The 21,874-nt window shown below is 32.8% G+C and overlaps 1 protein-coding gene across 1 annotated transcript in view; it reads right to left on the bottom strand.

Moving 5' to 3' along the window:
• The window catches only part of Pof1b (POF1B actin binding protein), a 66,494-nt gene that overhangs the window by 24,153 nt on the left and 20,467 nt on the right, over positions 1–21,874 (bottom strand). The window contains exons 4-5 of the mRNA XM_005328841.2: positions 14,816–14,917; positions 9,618–9,800 (exon numbers count right to left, since the gene is read on the bottom strand). Coding sequence (XP_005328898.1) covers positions 9,618–9,800; positions 14,816–14,917 — 285 coding nt within the window. The remainder of the gene's footprint in view (positions 1–9,617; positions 9,801–14,815; positions 14,918–21,874) is intronic.

Here is a 21,874-nt window from a genome sequence, read left to right as displayed (position 1 = left end):
TGCAGTGAAGGAACAAATCATAATTCAGTATGATAGTGTATTGGCTTAATTAAATTTATTCCCACTAGGAACTGGCTTAAATTGTAACTATTAAGTCACCATTCAGAAGGGCAGATTAGCAAATTATAAAGTGCTTAAAATACCATGTTATATAAAAGCAATTAGGCATTAAGTACCTAACATTCTAAAACTCATGAACATGTTAAATAATGAGATCTTTTGTGCTTAGATTCTATTGAGAAATAACTTGTGAATTGCTGCATGACAATGAAAATATATTTTTCAAAAGTAAAAACATATAAGTGATGTCTATATAACCAGTAAAGCTCATAAGGATATGATGATTTATAGATAAATAAGGTTACCATTTGATTAATATTGCTTTAATTTTGGACATTTAATAGCTATCAGACTGATTCAAATAAAACTTAATCCAGTGGGTACTAATCTCTGAGAAAATTAAATGTATTTTAGGTGCAACATCATTTGGTTGCACATATTTTGTACCACAAATAAGAAGCAATCTTAGAGAAAAAGTATAATAATTTTCAGTTCTGAAAATTCTTACTGCTATTTTAATCTGTGTACATATTGAATAAAGAAATTATGTATTGGGGCTGGGATTGTGGCTCAGTGGTACAGTGCTTGCCTAGTACATGTGAGGCTCTGGGTTCGATCCTCAGCACCACATAAAAACAGAACGAATAAACAAATAAAGTTAAAAAAAGAAATTATGTATTATACAGTGCCTGTTACATATTAAATTTTCAATAAATACCAGTGAACTGAATTTACTATACAATAATAACAAGTCTAAAATAAAAACTTTTTTACTTGTGGTAGTTAAGTACTTAATCACCCAACATATATTTATATGTGGATGAACTTAGACAGCAAAGTATTACAATTGAAGAAAAATGAAAAATTGAAGTCATACTTCCTGGCTGTGGGTTAAGTAAATTGCTTAACATTTGTGAGCCTAGGTTTTTCAACTATAAAATGTAGGTAATTTAGTACCTATTTTACAAAGTTATGGAAAGTATCAAATAAAATTAAATAGTGGGGGTGGGGAGCAGTCTACCTATAATCCCAGCAACATGGATGGCTGAGACAAGAGGATCACAAGTTTCAGGCCAACTTCAGCAACTTGGTGAGGTCCTGTCTCAAAATTAAAAAAAAAATAGTAATAATACTATTTTAAAAGGGCTGAGAATGTAGCTCAATGATAAAGCAGCCCTGGGTTCAACCCCCCAGTATCAAAACAAATAAATAAATATATGGGGGTAAAATGCTTTGTGAATTGTTAAACAATCATGCAAATAATGATTTTATTTAATTTAAGGCATATGGATAATTTTCTATTAGAATTATGATAAAAAGAGTATAAGAAAATTGTTTCTATTTAAACATTCTCACCTTCTTGGAAGTAGAGATACTGTCTTAGTATCTTTCTAAAATTTCATCACCTAGCATAGTGCCTGAATAAGGTAAGTGCTAATAAAATATATTGGATTAATACATTAAATATCTTTATCATCACAAAAATAGTAATAATGCTGATTCTGCATCAATTTATCTCATTAATCAAAATATATATTAGGGACAGCCCTTTTAACAGCCTAATGATGCAAGGTAAGTAGTGAGGAAATTGTAATCAACGATGAAATTGGGAATACATATTAAGTAGAACTGATACAAAAGCACTGGTCAGAAGAGTTGCCTTAATAAAGCTCACTTAAGTGCACTTTTGTAAAGCTTAATCAAGGTTTTTCTGACTTCCTTTTGGTGTGTGTGTGTGTGTGTGTGTGTGTGTGTGTGTATGTATGTATGTAAATTTGATATTATATTATAAAATATTGTGATTCCTCTATTCACACCAATTAAAAATCACATTGGTTGTGGGGCCAGGGCCAGTGGCAGAGAGCTTGCCTAGCATGGATAAGGCACTGGGTTCAATCCTCATCACCACATAAAAATAAAAAATAAAATAAAGACATTCTGTCTATCTAGAACTACAAAAAAACCCCCACATTGGTGGTTTGTATAGTCATTTCATAAAGAGTATGGGTAAGTGAATAATAATATTTATAGCTAATTAGACAATTAAATGTATGATATTTTACTATAATACAAATAAATATTAATAATTTATAAAGCTTTTATTCTCATGGACAATAGAAACTTTATTTTTTTTCTTTTTGTTTCAAGGGTTTCTTGGAAGCTCAGAGCCAAAGTTTTGATTCAGTTTTAATAATGATAAAACCCTGTGGCCTGAATTTCTGTGTACTTTTCCCTCTGGTGTTATCATTCCATTGTATTTACACTGTAATTGACACTTATGTCTTTTTCCATTCCACTGCATCTTATTGATTCTCATAAGCCATTCCAAATTTCTTCAAATGACAAAGGATGTATAAATGCATAAATATATAAGCATATACATCAAATAAACTAATATGTATTTTTAAAATACATAACATCTTGGTAATACCTTTGTTGCTACCTTTTCCTCTTCTCTACTTCTCTATCATTTCTCTTTCTTATGATTCCTTAACATATAATTTATTCAAAGGGTGGAAACCCTTAGCTCATATAAGCCAGTCTAGTGAAGAAACTTACTGCACATATACGTTGGCACCTTAATGCAACCTCTCATATATTTTAGCTTTCTCATTAAACTGAAGCTAAACTCTATACCCACAAACCAAATACAGGGTTTACAGGGTCTCAGGGGCATGAGTCATTCCTTCATTAAGCACATATTTTGCTGAGAACTTAGTAAGCACTGTCTTAAAGTACTGTCCCAAGTACTACTAGAAACACAATCAAATAAGCAATTGCCTCCACAAAGTCTTCATAACCTTTATAGTCTTTCAGAAGAGCTACATATACACCTAAATAGCATTAATGTAAGGAACAGACTGATTAATAATGAGTCTAAATACAGGCACAAATCAAATGCTTAAAGAATTCTAAGAGACAACTTTCAGCAAATACTAAAATAATTTTAAGAAGGATATAACTTTCAGCCAGATAATGAAGATATGTATACAATCAGTAAAATATGACAACTGAATAGGTGTGGAGTGGCAAAATAGAGGGAAAATTTAAAATAATATTAGATTTTAAGTCTGATAATTAGAGAACTGGAGACACCATTAATAGAGATAAGAGACAGTAAAAATCTGGCATGGTCAGTTGCAGGTAACTGTGGGACAGTTAAGTAGAGATTCACATAGACAATTAAAATGACATATTGCAGCTGAGGAAGAAATTTCTGGTAGGTGTCCTTGTAGAGCTGTGGCAGAAGTCAAGATTTTATATTGTCAAGATAGAGATGGAAAAAGATAGGAAAGGTAGCAGAATACAACAGTTACTAATATGGCATTATGTAAAAATGTGGATGTGTAACTGATGTGATTCTGCAATCTGTATACGAGGTAAAAATGGGAGTTCATAACCCACTTGAATCAAATGTATGAAACATGATATATCAAGAGCTTTGTAATGTTTTGAATAACCAATTAAAAAAGAGAAAAAAAGAGATGGAAAAGAAAGGAGAAAGGGGCTACAATTGTGTCCTTAGGGAAGTTTAAAATTATATTGATGGGCTGGGGATGTGGCTCAAGCGGTAGCGGGTTCGATCCTTAGCACCACATACAAACAAAGATGTTGTGTCCACCGAAAACTAAAAAATAAATATTAAAAACACACTCTCTCTCTTTCTCTCTCTCTCTCTCTTTAAAAAAATAAAAAATAAAATTATATTGAGAAAAGTATTAGTAATTAATATCAATGGAAAAAATATAGTTATACTAATAAAAGAAGCAAAACAACACACACATAAATTTAGTAGTAAATACTATTTATATTGCAATAATGACATAAATACTGAACACTAATTTAGCAAGCAAAAATAAATATGGATATTTAACTGTGTTGGGATGGTGTAAGGGGGGAAAGCAGGTGTTGAAGGATTAACAAAATCTTTATGTACCAGAATTATCAACAGAAAATATAGAACATTTGATAAATCAAGAAATATTAGCATAAATATATGCATACTATTTATCTAGTGGAGGTAGGTGGTAAATTCCAGAAAACAAAGCTAAGAGTTGAAAATGGTTGGCCTCTGTATTTCTGATCTGGTTGGTGAAATGGGCTGGGACAGGGAATTTCTATTTTATGTTGTTGATGTCTATTTGAAATTTTAAGCTTACTGTGTTAATAAACTATAAGTTCTAAAAATAGTAAAAAGTAATAATTGTATAAAACAAAGGGGTTATTGCCATGGAACAAAGGTGCATCATAGCAGGAAGTTGCAGGAGGTAACAGGAGAAAAATATGGTGCCCAAATAGATACAAATTAAATTTTTGATATGGATAGCAGGGTATCGAAGTTTGCACAAATGACTCTCAATTTCAATAATAAGAATGAAAGCAATAAATATGAAGAATGACTTGAGCCACAGGTTAATCAGTGAAGATGTTGTTCATTGAACTAACCATGCATCAAATTCTGTCATTGGTGAATGACTTATGTAAAATAAACTTTGTAACAATCTTCCTGAAAAGAAGACCTGCCAGAAAATGTATATGATACTAAGACTTGTGTTATACTGGTGTTGACAACTAAGGTTTTAAATAATGGAAGAAAGACATTATTACATCCCAAGTTGGAGTTGTTTTTCCATTGGATACGTCATTATCTGAGTGGGCAGGATTGTTGCCTTTACAATCTTCCTGTGACTTTAAATGTTTCCTGGAAGCCATAAGCCAAATTCAAGAGATTTTAATACACAATATAAATATTTATTTGGTCTTTCTTATAAACACCACCTGTATGACAACTTGTAAAATGAGTTCACCTGAGCTTTTCCCTGTAACTAACATTTGTGAAATCATCCTTGGCAATGGCAGGAAAATGATCACATGATGTTATTAATTTCCCAAGGGACATGGATAGAGATATTTTGAATTTAAAACCAAAATAATTCTGAAGGAGGGCCATGAAAAAATACATATATTGTGAAGTCAGGCTTTTGGACACCTGATTTTGAAATATATTTCAAAGTCTTTTCTTTTGAGTCAAGCATTTTAAAATACTAAAAATAGTATTATAGCTCAGTGATGGAGCACCCATGTAGCATGCATAAGACTCTGGATTTGGTCCCTAGCAAAACACACACACACAAATAGCATTATAATGGAACCAATGTATTATATTGATTTTTTTAAAATTTTGAGACAGGGTTTCACTAAGTTACTGATGCTGATCTTCCTTCACCTAAGTCTCTGGCTTCATCCCTCAGGCCTCATTTATAGATGACAGGATTTATTTTCTGTTTCCAGAAGCCAGGAAGTGTGTTCTGAACATTTACATGGCTCTATCTAGGAAAACCAAAGAGGAGAGCCAGAAAGGACCCTAGAAATCATACACCAGTCACGGAGGGAAGGTTTTGTGTCATGTGCTGACGTGTGCTGATTGGCAGCTGAGGTGAGTTCCATGCTGAGTGGTGGGGCTGACCACCCATGGCTGCCACGAGCTCAGCTTCAGGTGGTCCAGCTGCTCAGTTCCTACCTGATCGAATCCAGGCTCCCATTTCAAAGGATAGTGAACTACATTTCTGTCCCCATGTCCACCATACTCTGTGTGTGGTTATCTCCCTTCTGTGTGGCTTTGCACACAGCTTAGGTCAGCTGAGCCTGCTGAGAAGAGCTGGGCTTCATTTCTCTGTCTGGGCTCCCAGGGCAGGTAGTAGGTAAGTAAGGTCTTTCTTAGACTCAGCCATTGACTCAGGCTGTCTGGGACCCCCCTAGGATTCCCCCACACTCAACCTAGTGTATTCGGGCTGAAGGAGGGTGTCTGATGTTTCTGGGTGCCCTCCTGCCCACAGGGGTTGCTTGTGACTCACCAAGCATGGAAATCCATAGGGCTTCATGCCCTGCTTCTTGCCCTGAAAACCATCTCCAGCAAGCCAACCACAAGGTGTTATCATCTGGGAACCACTGAGATCACTCACCTCTGGGCCATTGCCCCAGCTGTTCCCTGTTCAACCAAATTAATTACAGGAGTCCATGCAGCTCAGCAGAATCAGATTTTATCAAATCAGATAATTAAACAGAAATCCTATGTCCTTTCCACTTTACCATGCTACTTCCAAAGCATAACTTTAGAAAAAATTTTTGAAATGGAACAAATTTTAGTTTTAAAAGATCCTAAATTATATCTGCTCTATTGTCCTTTAAAGAGACTCTTCTACCCATGAGTCACATCTACACAGACATGTAAACACCAAGGAGGCTAGAGTTACAGAACTCTTTCCCTACCTTCCTTCTTCCATTAATCCTGTAAAATCTCACCTTTATCCTCATAAAACACTGAAAAATTGTATCTACACAAGAAGCCTTCAAACTTTAACAAAGCTACAGAGAAATACCAAACTAAACTGTGAATAGTAAAATAGGAGTGATACACTGGGCATGGTGGCACATGCCTATAATCCCAGTTACTCAGAAGACTGAGGCAAGTTTGAAGACAGTTTCAGCAACTTAGCAAAATCCTGTCTCGAAATAGATAAAAAGGGGTGCAGTGTAGGTCAGTTGGTGGAGTTTCCCTGGATTCAGTCATCAGTATTGTTAAAAAAGTGATATATTAGTTACTAAACACTGCCCATAAAATGTCTAATTAAATATATTTTTACATGTACTAAGGTAGTGATATATACCATTACTATTGCATTTGGATAAAAAATTCTTTCCTTGTTTTTTTTGGGGGGAATATCAAGGATTGAAATAAAGGGGCACTCAACCACTGAGCCACATCCCCAGTCCTATTTTGTATTTTATTTAGCCACAGGGTCTCACTGAGTTGCTTAGTGCCTCACTTTTTTTGAAGCTGGCTGTGACCTCCTGATCTTCCTGATTCAGCCTTCTGAGTTGCTGGAATTACAGATATGTGCCACAGCACCCAACCTATACAAAATTTCTTAATACATAAATATTGTTCTCATCTGTGATAATTATCTCTCATATAGTTTCTACTGTCATTATTCTATGTTAAATTTTATTCTATTCAAAAATATTTCTGCATGACATTTTTTTCATGTTGTGGAATTTATAGTTTATGAAAAACTTTCAACATATATTTCATTTTAGTCTTTATATCAACCCTGCGAGATAGACATTATTACCCCAATTTTTGAATGAATATGCTAGAGAGGTTTAATGTTATGAAGATCACACAGCTTAAAAGGGACATAGCTAGAAATGGAACTCAAATCTTCTTGTCCTGAAGCTAGTCCACTTTCTTTTACATCACCAATATCTCCCTACTGACAGACACTTCTCATTCCAGTGCTCTATTAATGTTTACATTAGTGTTCAAATAGTCTCCACATAACTGACTCAAATTCCAGGGGTAACCATTGGGTTCTGGAGTTAGTTATCTTATGTATGAATCCTGGATCCACTATATGCTAATTGTTTAAGCCTCCACAGATAACCTCTTCAGATCTCAATTTCATTATTTGAATGATAAGGAAAATAATATCACCTTCCTAATCTGATTGTTATAAAAGAAAAACAATCAATATGCTAGTCTATCTTGCACAAAACTGCTAAGGATTAACCTTCTAAAGCATACCTATCAGTATTTTCTTACACAATTACCTTCACTCACTGTTTTAGTTGGCTTTTTCATTTCTGCAACCAAAAGACTTAACAAGAACAATTTAAGGAGGGCAAAGTTTATTTTGGGGCTCATGGTTTCTGAAGTCTCAGTCCACAGACAGACAAATCCATTCCTCAGCTCTTGAGGTGAGGCAAAACACCATGGCAGAAAAGTGTGATGGAGGGAAATGGCTCAAGATATGACAGTCAGGAAATAAGAGAGAGCCTCCACTTGCCACATACAAAATATATACTCCAGAGGCATGCCCCTAGTGATCCACCTTCTCCAGCCACACCCTATCTGCCTTCAGTTAGCACTCAATTAATTTCTATCAGGGAATTAATTCACTGATGGGGTTAAGGCTTTCAAAACCCAGTGATTTCACCTCTAAGCACTATCTTACATGAGCTTTGGCAGAAAAACTCACATCCAAACCATAATACTTACTCTGCATTGCCTATTAAAGAAAATCCAAAATTTGTAATTTAACACTTAAGGAATTTATGATCTGGCCTTAACATGTCAACACTATAGTGTACTATCTCCTTATCACATGTCTTCGATCACATACATATCAAAACACTAATTATTCCTGAAACATAAAATGTACTTCAGTAAATCCATAATTTATATGATTCCCTCTTCCTTGAATACTATCTTTGTGTAATACCACAATGCCACATGTAAAAATTATGCCCATTTTTCAAAGTCCTGGTAAATTACCACCCCCTCAATCTCTTCCTTGATCTCCCAGCTGAAATTCATTTCTTCTTCCTTCTCTCCTAAATGCATATTGGTTATTTTTAATGATAGACAACACTTTGCTTTGCATTATAATTTTTGTGCTTTCTACTTTCCCCTATTAGAGGAAACTAAGGCAAAACAAAATCAAGGATTAGTTTGAACTGTATGGCATTACTGAGATTTGACCAATATGACCTGTATAAATGACAATTTCAAATTATTTAATCTAATAACACATTTATAGCCATTATTAATCCATATAATGTAAGAAATTCAATGATTTAGATTTATTTTAGAGGGTAATATTTCCATGCAAGCATTCAGAGGAAAGACAATTTTAGAGTTTTGTTGGAAAAATATAGATTTGTAAATCATTTATACTTCTTTTTGTCCAACATGGCTAAAGTATACATTTCAAAATTTCAGTCCTTAGAAATGATCTCACATATATTTTAAATAATCCAAATTCTTATATTGACAGGCTCCTTATTTATTCTTTTTCTTTTCTTTTTTCTTCTAGTAATAGTTGCCTATGAGAGGTTGATTTAAGATCTGAAAAAAAACATTAATTATGTCTGATTCTCCATTGCTCCAGTTGTGATTATTAGTTTTACCAGATACAAGAAAGTCTTTGTTTTCTTTTAACACTTGTATAGCAAATATTAAAAGATTCAACTCTTCTAAACATAATTTACTCACTGAAGATGTCATCCCAAGAGATGTTTCAGCTACTTAGTTTCTATTTTGTTATAATATACAATGAAGTATTAACATATTTTTTATTTGGATTACTATAATATAGTCTCAAATGACATATATAGGAAGTAATTAGCTTATGAAATGTAACCATTATAATCATCTTATATAATCATTTCTAAATTGTTATTCATTTAAATACTACACCTCATGAAAATTATTTAATCTTGCATAATTACTGGGCTCATTTTAGAAGTAAGGATCAATTAGAAATCATGTATTTAGTAATAACTTAAGTCATAGATTTAATGTATTGAAGAACCTGAATTGTTCTGTCTTTTGAGAGATGGGATAATTGGTTTTTAAAAAGTTATAACATAATATAAATAACAGTGGTAAAAATCAATGTTTTGATGAAAATTTAATGTGAGTACCTATACAGTGGTGTCAGAAGTATTTGAGGATGTTATTTCCATTTGAATAGGAATCAGATGATTGATCTTACCTGCTCATGTATCTGGTTTGATCCACCATGACACAGTTCATTTCCAATGCTTGTAGAAGTTGAATCACTTCCTGTGATGCTATGTATTTGTTGGTTAGAATGGGATTGTTGACAGTGTGAAGAGTGGATGATCTGAGGCTGTTGGACAATATGATGATGGCATTGAACCTGAGGATAGCATTCCTAAAACACAAACACATATAAAAAATAGCTGCTGAGAATAAATAACATTAATCAAGACTAAAAAAGCAACTGAAACCATGTTTTAAAACTCAGTGCATGTTTTCACAGTTTAATTTAAACCCTAGAGTTTGTAGTATTAATTGGTGATATATTATTTTTCAAATTCTTCCATTGGGAAAACTTGTATTAAATTCTATTTTTATTCAATCATGTATCTGTGACTGAAGAAATACTTACCTAGATAGGCCAGAGAATAACATGGTCTGATTAAATTAATATTCCAGTTACACTTATCACTAAAAGTATAATGAATATTAATATTAATTAATCTTTCTTTGATGATTCAACAGGCACTTCAGTATCTAATTACATAATAATACCATAACACTGAAGATGTAGATGGATATAAAATTAGAAAATAATGTAGTGATTTTCAATGTCAGGAAGCATATTAGAGTCACAGTAGGGGGGCAAAGTGCTAATGCTTATGAAAATAAAGTATGAATTTTTGAAAAAAAAGATTGAAAATCAGTGGCTGGTGCTTCCAATTCAGAAAACATGGATTTTTTTTAACTCTAATTCTTCCACTTACTCTTTGATCTTAATATATATATCTCTTTTATGAGTCCCAGTTTTCTAATTTTCCAAACTGGGTTCAGTATGGGTCTTCATGGATTGTTGTGAGGGGTAAATGCACTAATGTCTGTATATTACATAGTACAAGGTAGGTAAGTAATATACATTTATTACTATTATTATTACTATTATTATTACTATTATTATCATTTATGTCATCATCATCATAGACTTTATCATCTACCTCACTAATTTTGAAGGTATAAAATAAACCCCTGAGGTCTAGAAAATCAAGTTGTTTTAATTATAATGACTGTAATTAATGGCAAAAATTGGGGTTGGAACTCAAGATTTCTAGCATAGAGTTCTTTCAGGTATTAATTGGCTGAACATATACTGAGCTCAAGATATTCTTGAATTTGTTATTTTTAAACTAAATATTTGCTACCTGATTGTTTATTTGCCATGGATATTTTCAGGTAAGTATGGAAAACAAACTAATATATCTAAGTGTTTCAATTTTGAGGAATTCAGATATCTGCTACAGTATGTTGTTATTATTCTACTTTGATAAGAGTCATCCGGAAGCTTGTTTTTAAATAAAAATATTCAATTTTGAGTCATAATACTACATTTATGTATAATCAACTTTGAACGTTTGAATTCAATGCTCTAGTTTTTTCAACTGTGGATAGTTCACCAATATTAAAATAGTAAAATACTTCATATTTTTATATGAAAAATTCAACTTATGTTAAAATGAAAGAAGTGCAGAAGAATTAATTTAGTATTCTGGTGTAACTTATAAAGAATGTTTTTACCTATATATTTATGAATATGCATAAATGCTTCTGTATGATTTGACCAATAAACTTTTAAGAATGGCAACTTCTGTTAATAGAAATGAGGGACAAATTGATCCAAATAAGCTTGTTTTTCATTGTATGCATTTTTATATTTTTTATAGATTTTTATATTCTTTTACATTCTGGAAATTCTTACCATGTATACAAATGACCTACACACACACACACACTACATTCTGGAAGAAAAACAAAAGGTTTTTTGCAAATACAAGTCACCTTGATAGACATATAGGTAAATGCCATATAGGTAAATGCTAAGCAATCTAAATGCTTAGAATTATTTCCTCTAGATGCTTTTTAAATATAACTTACATTGAAAGTATACTAGCACTAAGATCTTAACAGTTTAGAGAATTAAGCATATGCTGTCAGCAACCTTTGTACAAATTTTGGGGGGTTGAATCTATTATCTATTATTTTTTGGTAAACAATACCATCATAATCTGGATTAGGATAAAAATCACATTGGCCATCTGAGAAGACCATAACTCAGTGGGGATCTTGAACACTAATGAAATAGAATCTCTCCTGAAGAAATAACAACAATGTATATCCCCAAAAGCAAGTGAGGAAACACTTGGAAAGGATACATCAACAGAAGGTAATAAAGAAAAAAAAACATTTATTAATTATCTTCCTTTGTTAATGTATCAGTTGACTCTTCAATATAACACTGACATTCCTATTATCTAGGGTGCTCTACACTTTGTCTGAGCCTATCTAGCCTCTGAACCGTACATTGGTTCTACTGAACTCTTAGCAGATTTTTAATTTTTTTTCATACATGCTAGGCAAGAGCTCTACTACAGAGCTGCACTCCCAATCTCATTTTAAATTCTTATATCTGACTACTAAAGTTATTGTTCTAAAGTAAGATGTTCATATATTAATGGAAATTTGAAGCATGTCATGAACTGAATTTTCTAAATACAAAATATCAAACATTACTAATTTATCATAGATTATTCAATATCTTTGATGGAGAAAAAGAATTATAGAGTACAAATTATATGAATTGAATAATTTTCTTTCAACTGGCACTACTTTACCATCTCTTTGCTACAAAGACATTTTTTTTCTTAGACAGGTCTCATCTATGAGCTAGTCCTAATTGATAATAAACAGTTTCATGCAGACACTCGTTTTATCCATTTTGTCCTAGTATACACTTCATCACAAAGGAAACTTAACTAGAGCAAAGAAGTTATAGTTTGTTACAACTACAGGGTTCCTTTTACCTTGGACAGCTTCCCTGGCAGTTCCCAAACTCCCAAATTATTTAATTCATTAATAAGAAAAACTTGGTATAACCAAGTCAATACTCAAGTTAACAGTAAACAGTCGTGGTATTCTCATTTCTATTGTTTTTATTGGGGCATTATAATTCTACACAATGGTGGGACTCATGTTGACATGTTTGTACACGCACATAACGTAATTAATTTAATCCTATTTCCCCAGTACCTCTCCTGTCCCTCCCCTCCTGCCTACTTTTGGTCCCCTTCCTCTACTGATTTCCCTTCTATTATTTTTAAATAATGCATTATAATAATGTATATAAGTTGGATTCATTGTTGCATGGCCGTATTCCCTTAAAGGAGCATTTCTTTAGTTATTTCACCTGCATAGTGTTAATATAATGTACAATTATAAATTTTAAACCTGTTTTTCTTTGAAACAAGAATCTAGAAGCAGCATGAAATGATCCTACTCAACATTTTTACTATTAAAGGTATAAAACCTTATTGTTTTAGCAGCCCAGTTGGATAAATGACAGGTTTTATAATTTGGTAGCTTGAAGACAATTCTGGCCCTTGGAAGAACAGGAATATTTGATGAAATTTTTCTACTTCATACCATAATTATCTGAACTATTCTGATACTCTTCCATATATATGTTCAGTATATTTCATATCAAACTCTTCATACTATATTCAGTTTTCTAAGCAAAATGAAATCTTAAAGATTTTAATGTTTAATATTCTGAGAGTTTACTCATTTCATTTTTGCTGGGCATCAATTAAGTAAACTTTGTTATTTCCTACACATCCGATAGTGACTGCCCATGAAGTTCTTACAAAATAAAATGTGGCTGGGTGCAGTGGTGCATGTCTGTAAGTTTGAGGCCAGCCGCAGCAATTTAGACCCTGTCTCAAAATAAAACAAACAAATAAATAAAAAGGGCTGGGGAGATAGTTCAGTGGTAAATTACCCCTGGGTTCATGTGCCCCAGTCAAAAAATGAAATTTTAATACATCAGTCAGTCTCATTTGTATATGAGAAAAAATGATTTTGTTATCCAAACTGATTTGATATTATTTAAGTGCCTATCATGAATTGCTTGTTACCCCCTGCAAAAATATGTTGAAGTTCTAACCCCCAGTGATTTAGAATGTTTTCTTATTAAGAAAGAGTGTCTTTATAGATGTAATCAAGTTAAAATGAGGTAATTAGGATGGGTTCTAATACAATATGACTATTATTCTTATAAATATGAGAAATTTGGACACAGGGACAAACATGTACAGAGGGAAGACAATGGGAAGATGTATACGGAGGATGCCATAAAAAGACAGAGAATTGGAGTAATACATCCACATACCTTAGAATGCCCGAGGCTACCAGAAAATAGGAAGCAGGCATAGAAGAGTTCTTTCCCCAAGGGCTTCAGAGGGAATAGAGCTCTGCCCAGTGATTTTAGACCTCTGAATTTCACAACTGTGAGATAATAAATTTCTATTTTTTAAACCACCTAATTTGTGGTATTTTATTAGAATAGTCCTAGGAAACTGATACATTGTCCTAGTTCAAAACTGTCCAAGAAATAATACCAGGCTCTAATTGGACTGGACAAAATTTTATCCACTAAAAAGGGCAATGTGAAAACTATTGCTTACAGCAACAACTGCATTTAAGGACTTGGTGCTGTAGATGCCATGAGATTACTGCAGTCCTCTAGCAGTTGTGCACTCTGTACTTGGTCTCTCAGTTAATGAAAATTTAAAAATGTTATTTGAACCCTCAGTGTTCTTGATCTGTCATAGTATTCAGTGTATTACATATTTGTTCATACATATTATTCATTTGCAATTCATTATATGCTAAAATAATTAATACAAAATTATAATGCTTTAAATTATTATTTTTGTGAGACTAGTTAAAAGAAAAACCACAAAACATATATATATTTAAGATTCTACCATTAATTTTGTATGTGATTCATATATTTTGACTTCAGTTCCCTTTTACTAAAATGGGGATAATAATACTTCACATGATAAAATGAATGTGAGCTTATTTATTTATTTATTATTGGTGCTGGGGATTGAACCTAGGGCCTTGTACATGTGAGGCAAGTATTGTACCAATACTTGCCTGAATATGAGATTATTAAGGATTCCATGAAGAGCTGCAGATATAATGAAATATTACTACAACTCATGGTGGTTCTGTCTGGCATTTGATAATTGAATGTCATTTTAGCTCTATCTTTCAAATATTTATGAATATTTCAATATTCATTTAATAACGTTTTACACTTATAAGACAAGTTTTAAAACAATTATTACTTACCTGATCTGTATTTAGCTTCTCCACTTTTCTTATTGTTTTTTCATAAATAACATTGTTTCCTGGGAAGAAATGGCCTCCTCTTAAGAATGGAGACAGTGGTTCCTAAAAAGACAGTAAAAACCTATGTTTTTCTTTGAAAGGTATCTTTTCCAAGGAAACTTAAAATATTTGGTTTGTCATAGGGTCTGAGGTAGTATCAGATTTAGGAGGAGAGTGGAATGACATCCAAATAAGGTTCTAATATATATAAGAAAATAAAAGCAGTTTATTTATCAAAGAGGAAAATCTGAATTTTTCCTACTATCTTTTACTAGGTCTTCTGGGAGAGATTGGAATGAGGTAGGAAAGATTATTTTTTCTTTCTTTTTTTTCTATTACCAAGGCAAGCAAAATATAATTAGTTTCCTCTGAGGCAGATCACATGCTATCAGGTCAAGACCATTTAAATTGAGTTCACTGGTAGGTTTCTTTCTATGCAAAATTATTATCATAGAAATACAAAATAAACATAATTCAGCACTATTAGGACATAAAATAGGTAGAATTGTATTAAATATTTTTTTCCCAGAATTTGATTTGGGTGCCCTTGAAGTATACAATTCTTGTGATTATAATCAAGGTGAAGACTCTCAGTGCAAAATATGTTTTGAATACTAAGAACTGAGAAGAAGCTTTAAGAGCCACTGTATCTCTGTATAATCAACTAAATTGCTGGAGGATTAGCCAAGTACTTAGAAGATGTCAACCAATGGAATTAAGGCTAGTGACATGTCCAAGATCTGAAATAAACCAGAAAAGGACAAATAAGAATCAGACCAGGAGTGTAAGATGTAAGGTGTAATACATTTTTTGCCATCTTTTGGTTTAATTCAAGTCTTTACATGAGAGCTGGGTTTATTTTGTTATTGAACAAAAATTGCATTCATTTATTTTGTAATATAGGAGAAAAGTGTGGAGTTGGAGATGGTCACATGTATTAACAATTAAACTTAAGGACATTCTAAAATAAACAACATTTTAAAATCAATAGAATTTTCATAGTCTACTATTGTAAATACTCAGACAAACTGAACTAAAACTTTGGTTGTTGAGAAATTAAGACACTCTTGACACAAAAGTTATACACTTCTGGTATTCAAGTTTGAATAAGGGTGCTTTAACTAAATGGTCCTTGGAAACTATGGTAAAACAAATACATAAGTGACTAAATTTGACTAGCTAATGAATTATTAAATCTAAAGATGCATTATATTAAAAAATATTCCCCTGGAAGCTATTTTCTGTATGTTTGTTTTTGTTAATAAACTTCTTTGGTAGTTATATTTAATCATGTAACATATTGCTCTGTATACATAATGTGTTTTGCTAACTTCTATGAGGCATACAAACATGAATCACACATATTACTAGGTGCATTTAATATTGATCAGAGTTCATAAAACTATGGCAGACAGTTTTTTTGTACTGTCCTCAGGATAAGCATGATATTTAGATTTTTAAAAGACTGTAAATAAAAAAAGAAGATCCAAGCCCCTATATTGCTAATGAAGCCTAAAATTTTTACCATCTGGCCTTTTACAGGAAACTTTTCCCAATCCCTGCTCTAGATAATACATGAAGACAAATACTTAAAGTAAGAGCTAGAAAGTGATAAGTGCCAAAAAAAAGTATAGAGAAAGAACTTAGAGGAATGGGCTGATGGTGAAAACCTGAGTTCTATCTGGTAGTTCTCAGGTAGGATACTTGCATCAAGTGGAATTTTTAAAAAAATTGAGATGACCTTTGAGTATAAGCAAACTGAAGAAAATAATTATTCAAGTGAAGTATAAAAATCTAAATCAGCAAGTTTCAAAAAGGGTAAGTTATATATAGGAAATATACTTGTCAGATAGCTTGGTTCAGTAAACAGTAACCTTGTAAAAGGGTGTCTGAGATGAAAAAAAAGTCTACTTCAGGAAGATTAACCAGAGAAAATGAAGAATGCAAGTAACTAAACTGGCTAGGATATTATTCTTATATTCAAGGGCAGTACTTTTCAAAGTTGACTCTGGGATGTTGAACCTGGAGGAGTCTACTACATAGCCAATGGTATAAAAAACAAACATTGAGACACTGAGTTTTATATGCTCCTATCAGAATTTGGATCTGGTTCATATCTTTATTTCATGTAACACATAGTAAGCCCTTTAACATGTATGAAATTATTGCAAAGAGCTGCGAGAAAGACTGTAACCAAAAATGTATGTGGGTCTATGGGTGTAGTTCAGTAGCAGAGTGCTTACCTAGCATGTGTGAGACCCTAGGCTCAATCCCCAGCATCACAAAACAACAAATATGTGGGTGGACACTTATATGTACACATCTAGTGTATGACTGAAAACTCAGGTTTGGAACTAAGTAGGAATTTCAAGACTGCGGATTCAGATTTCAGAACCAACTGCTTAGACGTCTTAGCTAAAACTATGCAATTGCTGAAAAGGTGAGTGAAGATGAAAGACAGAACTAGACACACTGTAAAAGGTCTGAGAATCAGAAGAGAAAAATGTCATAGAAATCAAGATGAGAAATTTTCAGTAAGTAGAATGAAGTTGAATGTTTAAATGCTTCAGAGATGTCAACATGTAAGAACTACAAAACGGATTGCATTTGGACTATTATAAATTAATTGAGTTAGACTATTAAAATTAGTAGAAACAAATCTAATGGAAAAAAGTTATGAAATCATAAAATCTGTATTTAATTTCTTCTTTTATTATCTATGCACTGTGAAAACTTAGGAAAGTCATTTAAACTTCTCTGAAGTTTGTTTACTTATCATAGAGACATTAATGCAGGATATCTCATATCAAGTAAAGTAATATATTTAAGGTACCCTTTATCTGTAACTTTAATGTAAAAAGAGTATTGGTTTTTAATACTCTATAATCTATACTGTATTTAAAATAATTTCTGAGAACACTATTATAATTTTTCTAGATTATTGATTTCAAAAATAAATGAGAATTGGCTTATTGAGTACAAGGACTTATAAATCTTGAATACCCCATAGCAAAGGAACATATGATTGAGTGAGAACAGATGATATGAACTAAGAGAGGGAAAACAAATTTATCAAAACATAAAATTTTCTTTTGTCTGCAAAGCAAATTTCACCATAAATACTGAGCCTTTATTACTATTTTTAAGGAAGAAAAATGATCAGTAGTTAACAGTACTGATTCTGTCTAAAATGCTTGTTGGTCTCATTATTTAAAAATGACTTACAAAAAAAACAAAAAACAAAAAAATAACTTACAAAAAAGTCTTCAAGTTGAGATAATTATTATTTTCAAAAATATATAACAAAGTAAAACCACATATCAATATGAATAAATTATTTTAACAAAGAAAATCAGAAAAGTAACTTTAATGAGAAATTTAGATTTCTTAGCAAAGAAACTGCTAAACAGTTTTACTATTTGGGCAGCATCTTTTGTTCAATATGTACATTTGAACTGGTGCCAGATACACACTAAAGATTAACAGGTGCTTTTAAAATAGTTGATCTTATAATTTTAATTGTTATGTTTGGAACCTTTGGCAGTAGTTCTCACATCTAACAAGTATGTAATTCCCAACATCTACTCTTTAGTTCCCAGGCCACAAAGCTCTGACAAAGAAATTTCATTATCTAATTTCAAGTTTTTCAAATTCAAGTTATCCAATTTCAAGTAAGCATTCCAACCTTGGTGATTATACTTATATACATCACATTTCTTATAACTATGGATATAAATCTAATTATTTTTCTCAAACCCCAATGTGCTTATATTCCCTCATTCTCCTTCTGTTTATGGAGAAACCTAAGATAACCTAATCCCATATGATCTGTCCATGTTCCTCCACACTTCAGAAATCTCTATTCAGTATCTACTCTAAGAAGAAAGAAATACTACCCCCCACACTTCAGATAGAGCCTTAATATCCAGAGTTTACAAAGAACTCAAAAAATTAGACAATAAGACAACAAATAACCCAATCAACAAATGGGCCAAGGACCTGAACAGACACTTCTCAGAGGAGGACATACAATCAATCAACAGATACATGAAAAAATGCTCACCATCTCTAGCAGTCAGAGAAATGCAAATCAAAACTACCCTAAGATACCATCTCACTCCAGTAAGATTGGCAGCCATTATGAAGTCAAATAATAACAAGTGCTGGAGAGGATGTGGGGAAAAGGGTACTCTTATACATTGCTGGTGGGACTGCAAATTGGTTCGGCCAATTTGGAAAGCAGTATGGAGATTCCTGGGAAAGCTAGGAATGGAACCACCATTTGACCCAGTTATTGCCCTTCTTGGTCTATTCCCTGAAGACCTTAAAAGAGCGTACTACAGGGATACTGCCACATCGATGTTCACAGCAGCACAATTCACAATAGCTAGACTGTGGAACCAACCCAGATGCCCTTCAATGGATGAATGGATTTAAAAAATGTGGCATTTATACACTATGGAGTATTACGCAGCACTAAAAAATGACAAAATCATGGAATTTGCAGGGAAATGGATGGCATTAGAGCAGATTATGCTCAGTGAAGCTAGCCAATCCCTAAAAAACAAATACCAAATGTCTTCTTTGATATAATGAGAGCAACTAAGAATAGAGTAGGGAGGAAGAGCAGGAAGAAAAGATTGACATTAAACAGAGGCACGAGATGGGAGGGAAAGAGAGAGAAAAGTGGAATTGCATGGAAATGGAAAGAGACCCTCATTGTTATAAAAAACTACATAAAAGAGGTTGTGAGGGGAATTGGAAGAAAAATAAGGAGAGAAATGAATTACAGTAGATGGGATAGAAAGAGAAGATGGGGGGAGGGGGATAGTAGAGGATAGGAAAGGTAGCAGAATACATCAGTCACTAGTATGGCATTATGTAAAAATGTGAATGTGTAACCTATGTGATTCTGCAATCTGTATTTGGGGTAAAAATGGGAGTTCATAACTCACTTGAAACTATTGTTCGAAGTATGATATGTCAAGAGCTTTGTAATGTTGTGAACAACCAATAAAAAAAATAATAAAAAAAAAGAAAGAAATACTCTTTCCCCAGTGTCGCTTCTCTTTATGTACCTGGAATCCTATCGTCTCTTGACACCTCCAGTATTTTACCCATTTATCTCTATACTATGTTACATCTTTAGCTTTCCTCATCACCAGTTATTTCCCAGTATCTACAACTCTCCCAGGGTCTGCAAAATTCTGTTTTCTCCTTTAGCTCCCATCCCATCTTTCCTTTCTCTCACCAATATCCATTTCAGTAGAGTAATCATTCACTCATTTTCTCAACTTCCTCTTGATACACTCACCCATTAACATTGCATTTGGATTTTGCCACCACACATACTAAAACTGGTCTCTCAATCATCACTATTAACTTCTTAATGAAGTCTCTATTCTCAAAATGAGCTGGTTTCTCGTTTCCTTTTGCTATTTGCTTCATTTATTTGTTCATATCCTTCTCTGACAACACCTCTTCCTATGAAATCATCCCTTTTTTCTCCCCTTAAAGTAGGCATTTCTTGATTTTCTTACCTTAACATTCTCCATTATGTCCCAGGTATCTCATTAATTCCTATAGCTTTTATTTTATTTTTTTAAAGCAAGGATTGAACTCAGGGTAACTTGACTACCAAGGAACATCCGAGCCCTTTTTATTAGTAGTATTTTAAAAAAAAGATTGGAACAGGGTCTCACTAAGTTACTTAGGGACATACTAAATTGCTGAGGCTAGTTTTGAACATGCAACCCTCCTGCCTCCCACTTTGGATATGCTGGGATTATAAGTATGTGTCACCATGCCCAACTATCCCTATAGCTTTGATGATAACTTTAATAGGACTCCCATGTCTCTACCACAAATGTGACTTTCTCTGCATCATTTTCACTATTGAGCATCTTCCATGTACCTCAAATGTCACTGGTTCAAACAACACTCATAATCTTATTTGTCAAAACTTCTTCATCTTCTCTACCCGTCTTTTTTTTTTTCGTTTTTCCTATTCTTTTTTTTTATTGGTTGTTCAAAACATTACAAAGCTCTTGACATATCATATTTATCTCTAATGAACCTAGATGCAAAAATCCTCAATAAAATTCTGGTGAATCAAATACAAAAACAGATCAAAAAATTGTGCACCATGATCAAGTAGGATTCATCCCTGGGATGCAAGGATGGTTCAATATACGGAAATCAATAAATGTTATTCACCACATCAATAGATTTAAACATAAGAACCATATGATTATCTCGATAGATGCAGAAAAAGCATTCGACAAAGTACAGCATCCCTTTATGTTCAAAACATTAGAGGATAACAGGAACTTACCTCGACATTGTAAAAGCTATCTATGCTAAGCCTCAGGCTAGCATCATTCTGAATGGAGAAAAATTGAAGGCATTCCCTCTAAAATCTGGAACAAGACAGGGATGCCCTCTATCACCACTTCTATTCAATATAGTTCTCGAAACACTGGCCAGAGCAATTAGACAGACGAAAGAAATTAAAGGCATAAAAATAGGAAAAGAAGAACTTAAATTATCACTATTTGCGGACAACATGATTCTATACCTAGAAGACCCAAAAGGGTCTACAAAAAAACTACTAGAACTAATAAATGAATTCAGCAAAGTGGCAGGATATAAAATCAACACACATAAATCAAAGGCATTTCTGTATATCAGCGACAAAACTTCTGAAATGGAAATGAGGGAAAACACTCCATTCACAATATCCTCAAAAAAAAAAAAAAATACTTGGGAATCAACCTAACAAAAGAGGTGAAAGATTTATACAATGAAAACTACAGAATCCTAAAGAGAGAAGTAGAAGAAGATCTTAGAAGATGGAAAAATATACCCTGTTCATGGATAGGCAGAACTAACATCATCAAAATGGCGATATTACCAAAAGTTCTCTATAGGTTCAATGCAATGCCAATCAAAATCCCAACGGCATTTCTTGTAGAAATAGATAAAGCAATCATGAAATTCATATGGAAAAATAAAAGACCC

This window comes from Ictidomys tridecemlineatus, chromosome X (assembly GCF_052094955.1).
Source record: "Ictidomys tridecemlineatus isolate mIctTri1 chromosome X, mIctTri1.hap1, whole genome shotgun sequence".
Taxonomy (NCBI): domain Eukaryota; kingdom Metazoa; phylum Chordata; class Mammalia; order Rodentia; family Sciuridae; genus Ictidomys; species Ictidomys tridecemlineatus.
Note: the sequence above shows the minus strand (reverse complement) of the source record. Positions and strands in the feature narration are given on the sequence as shown.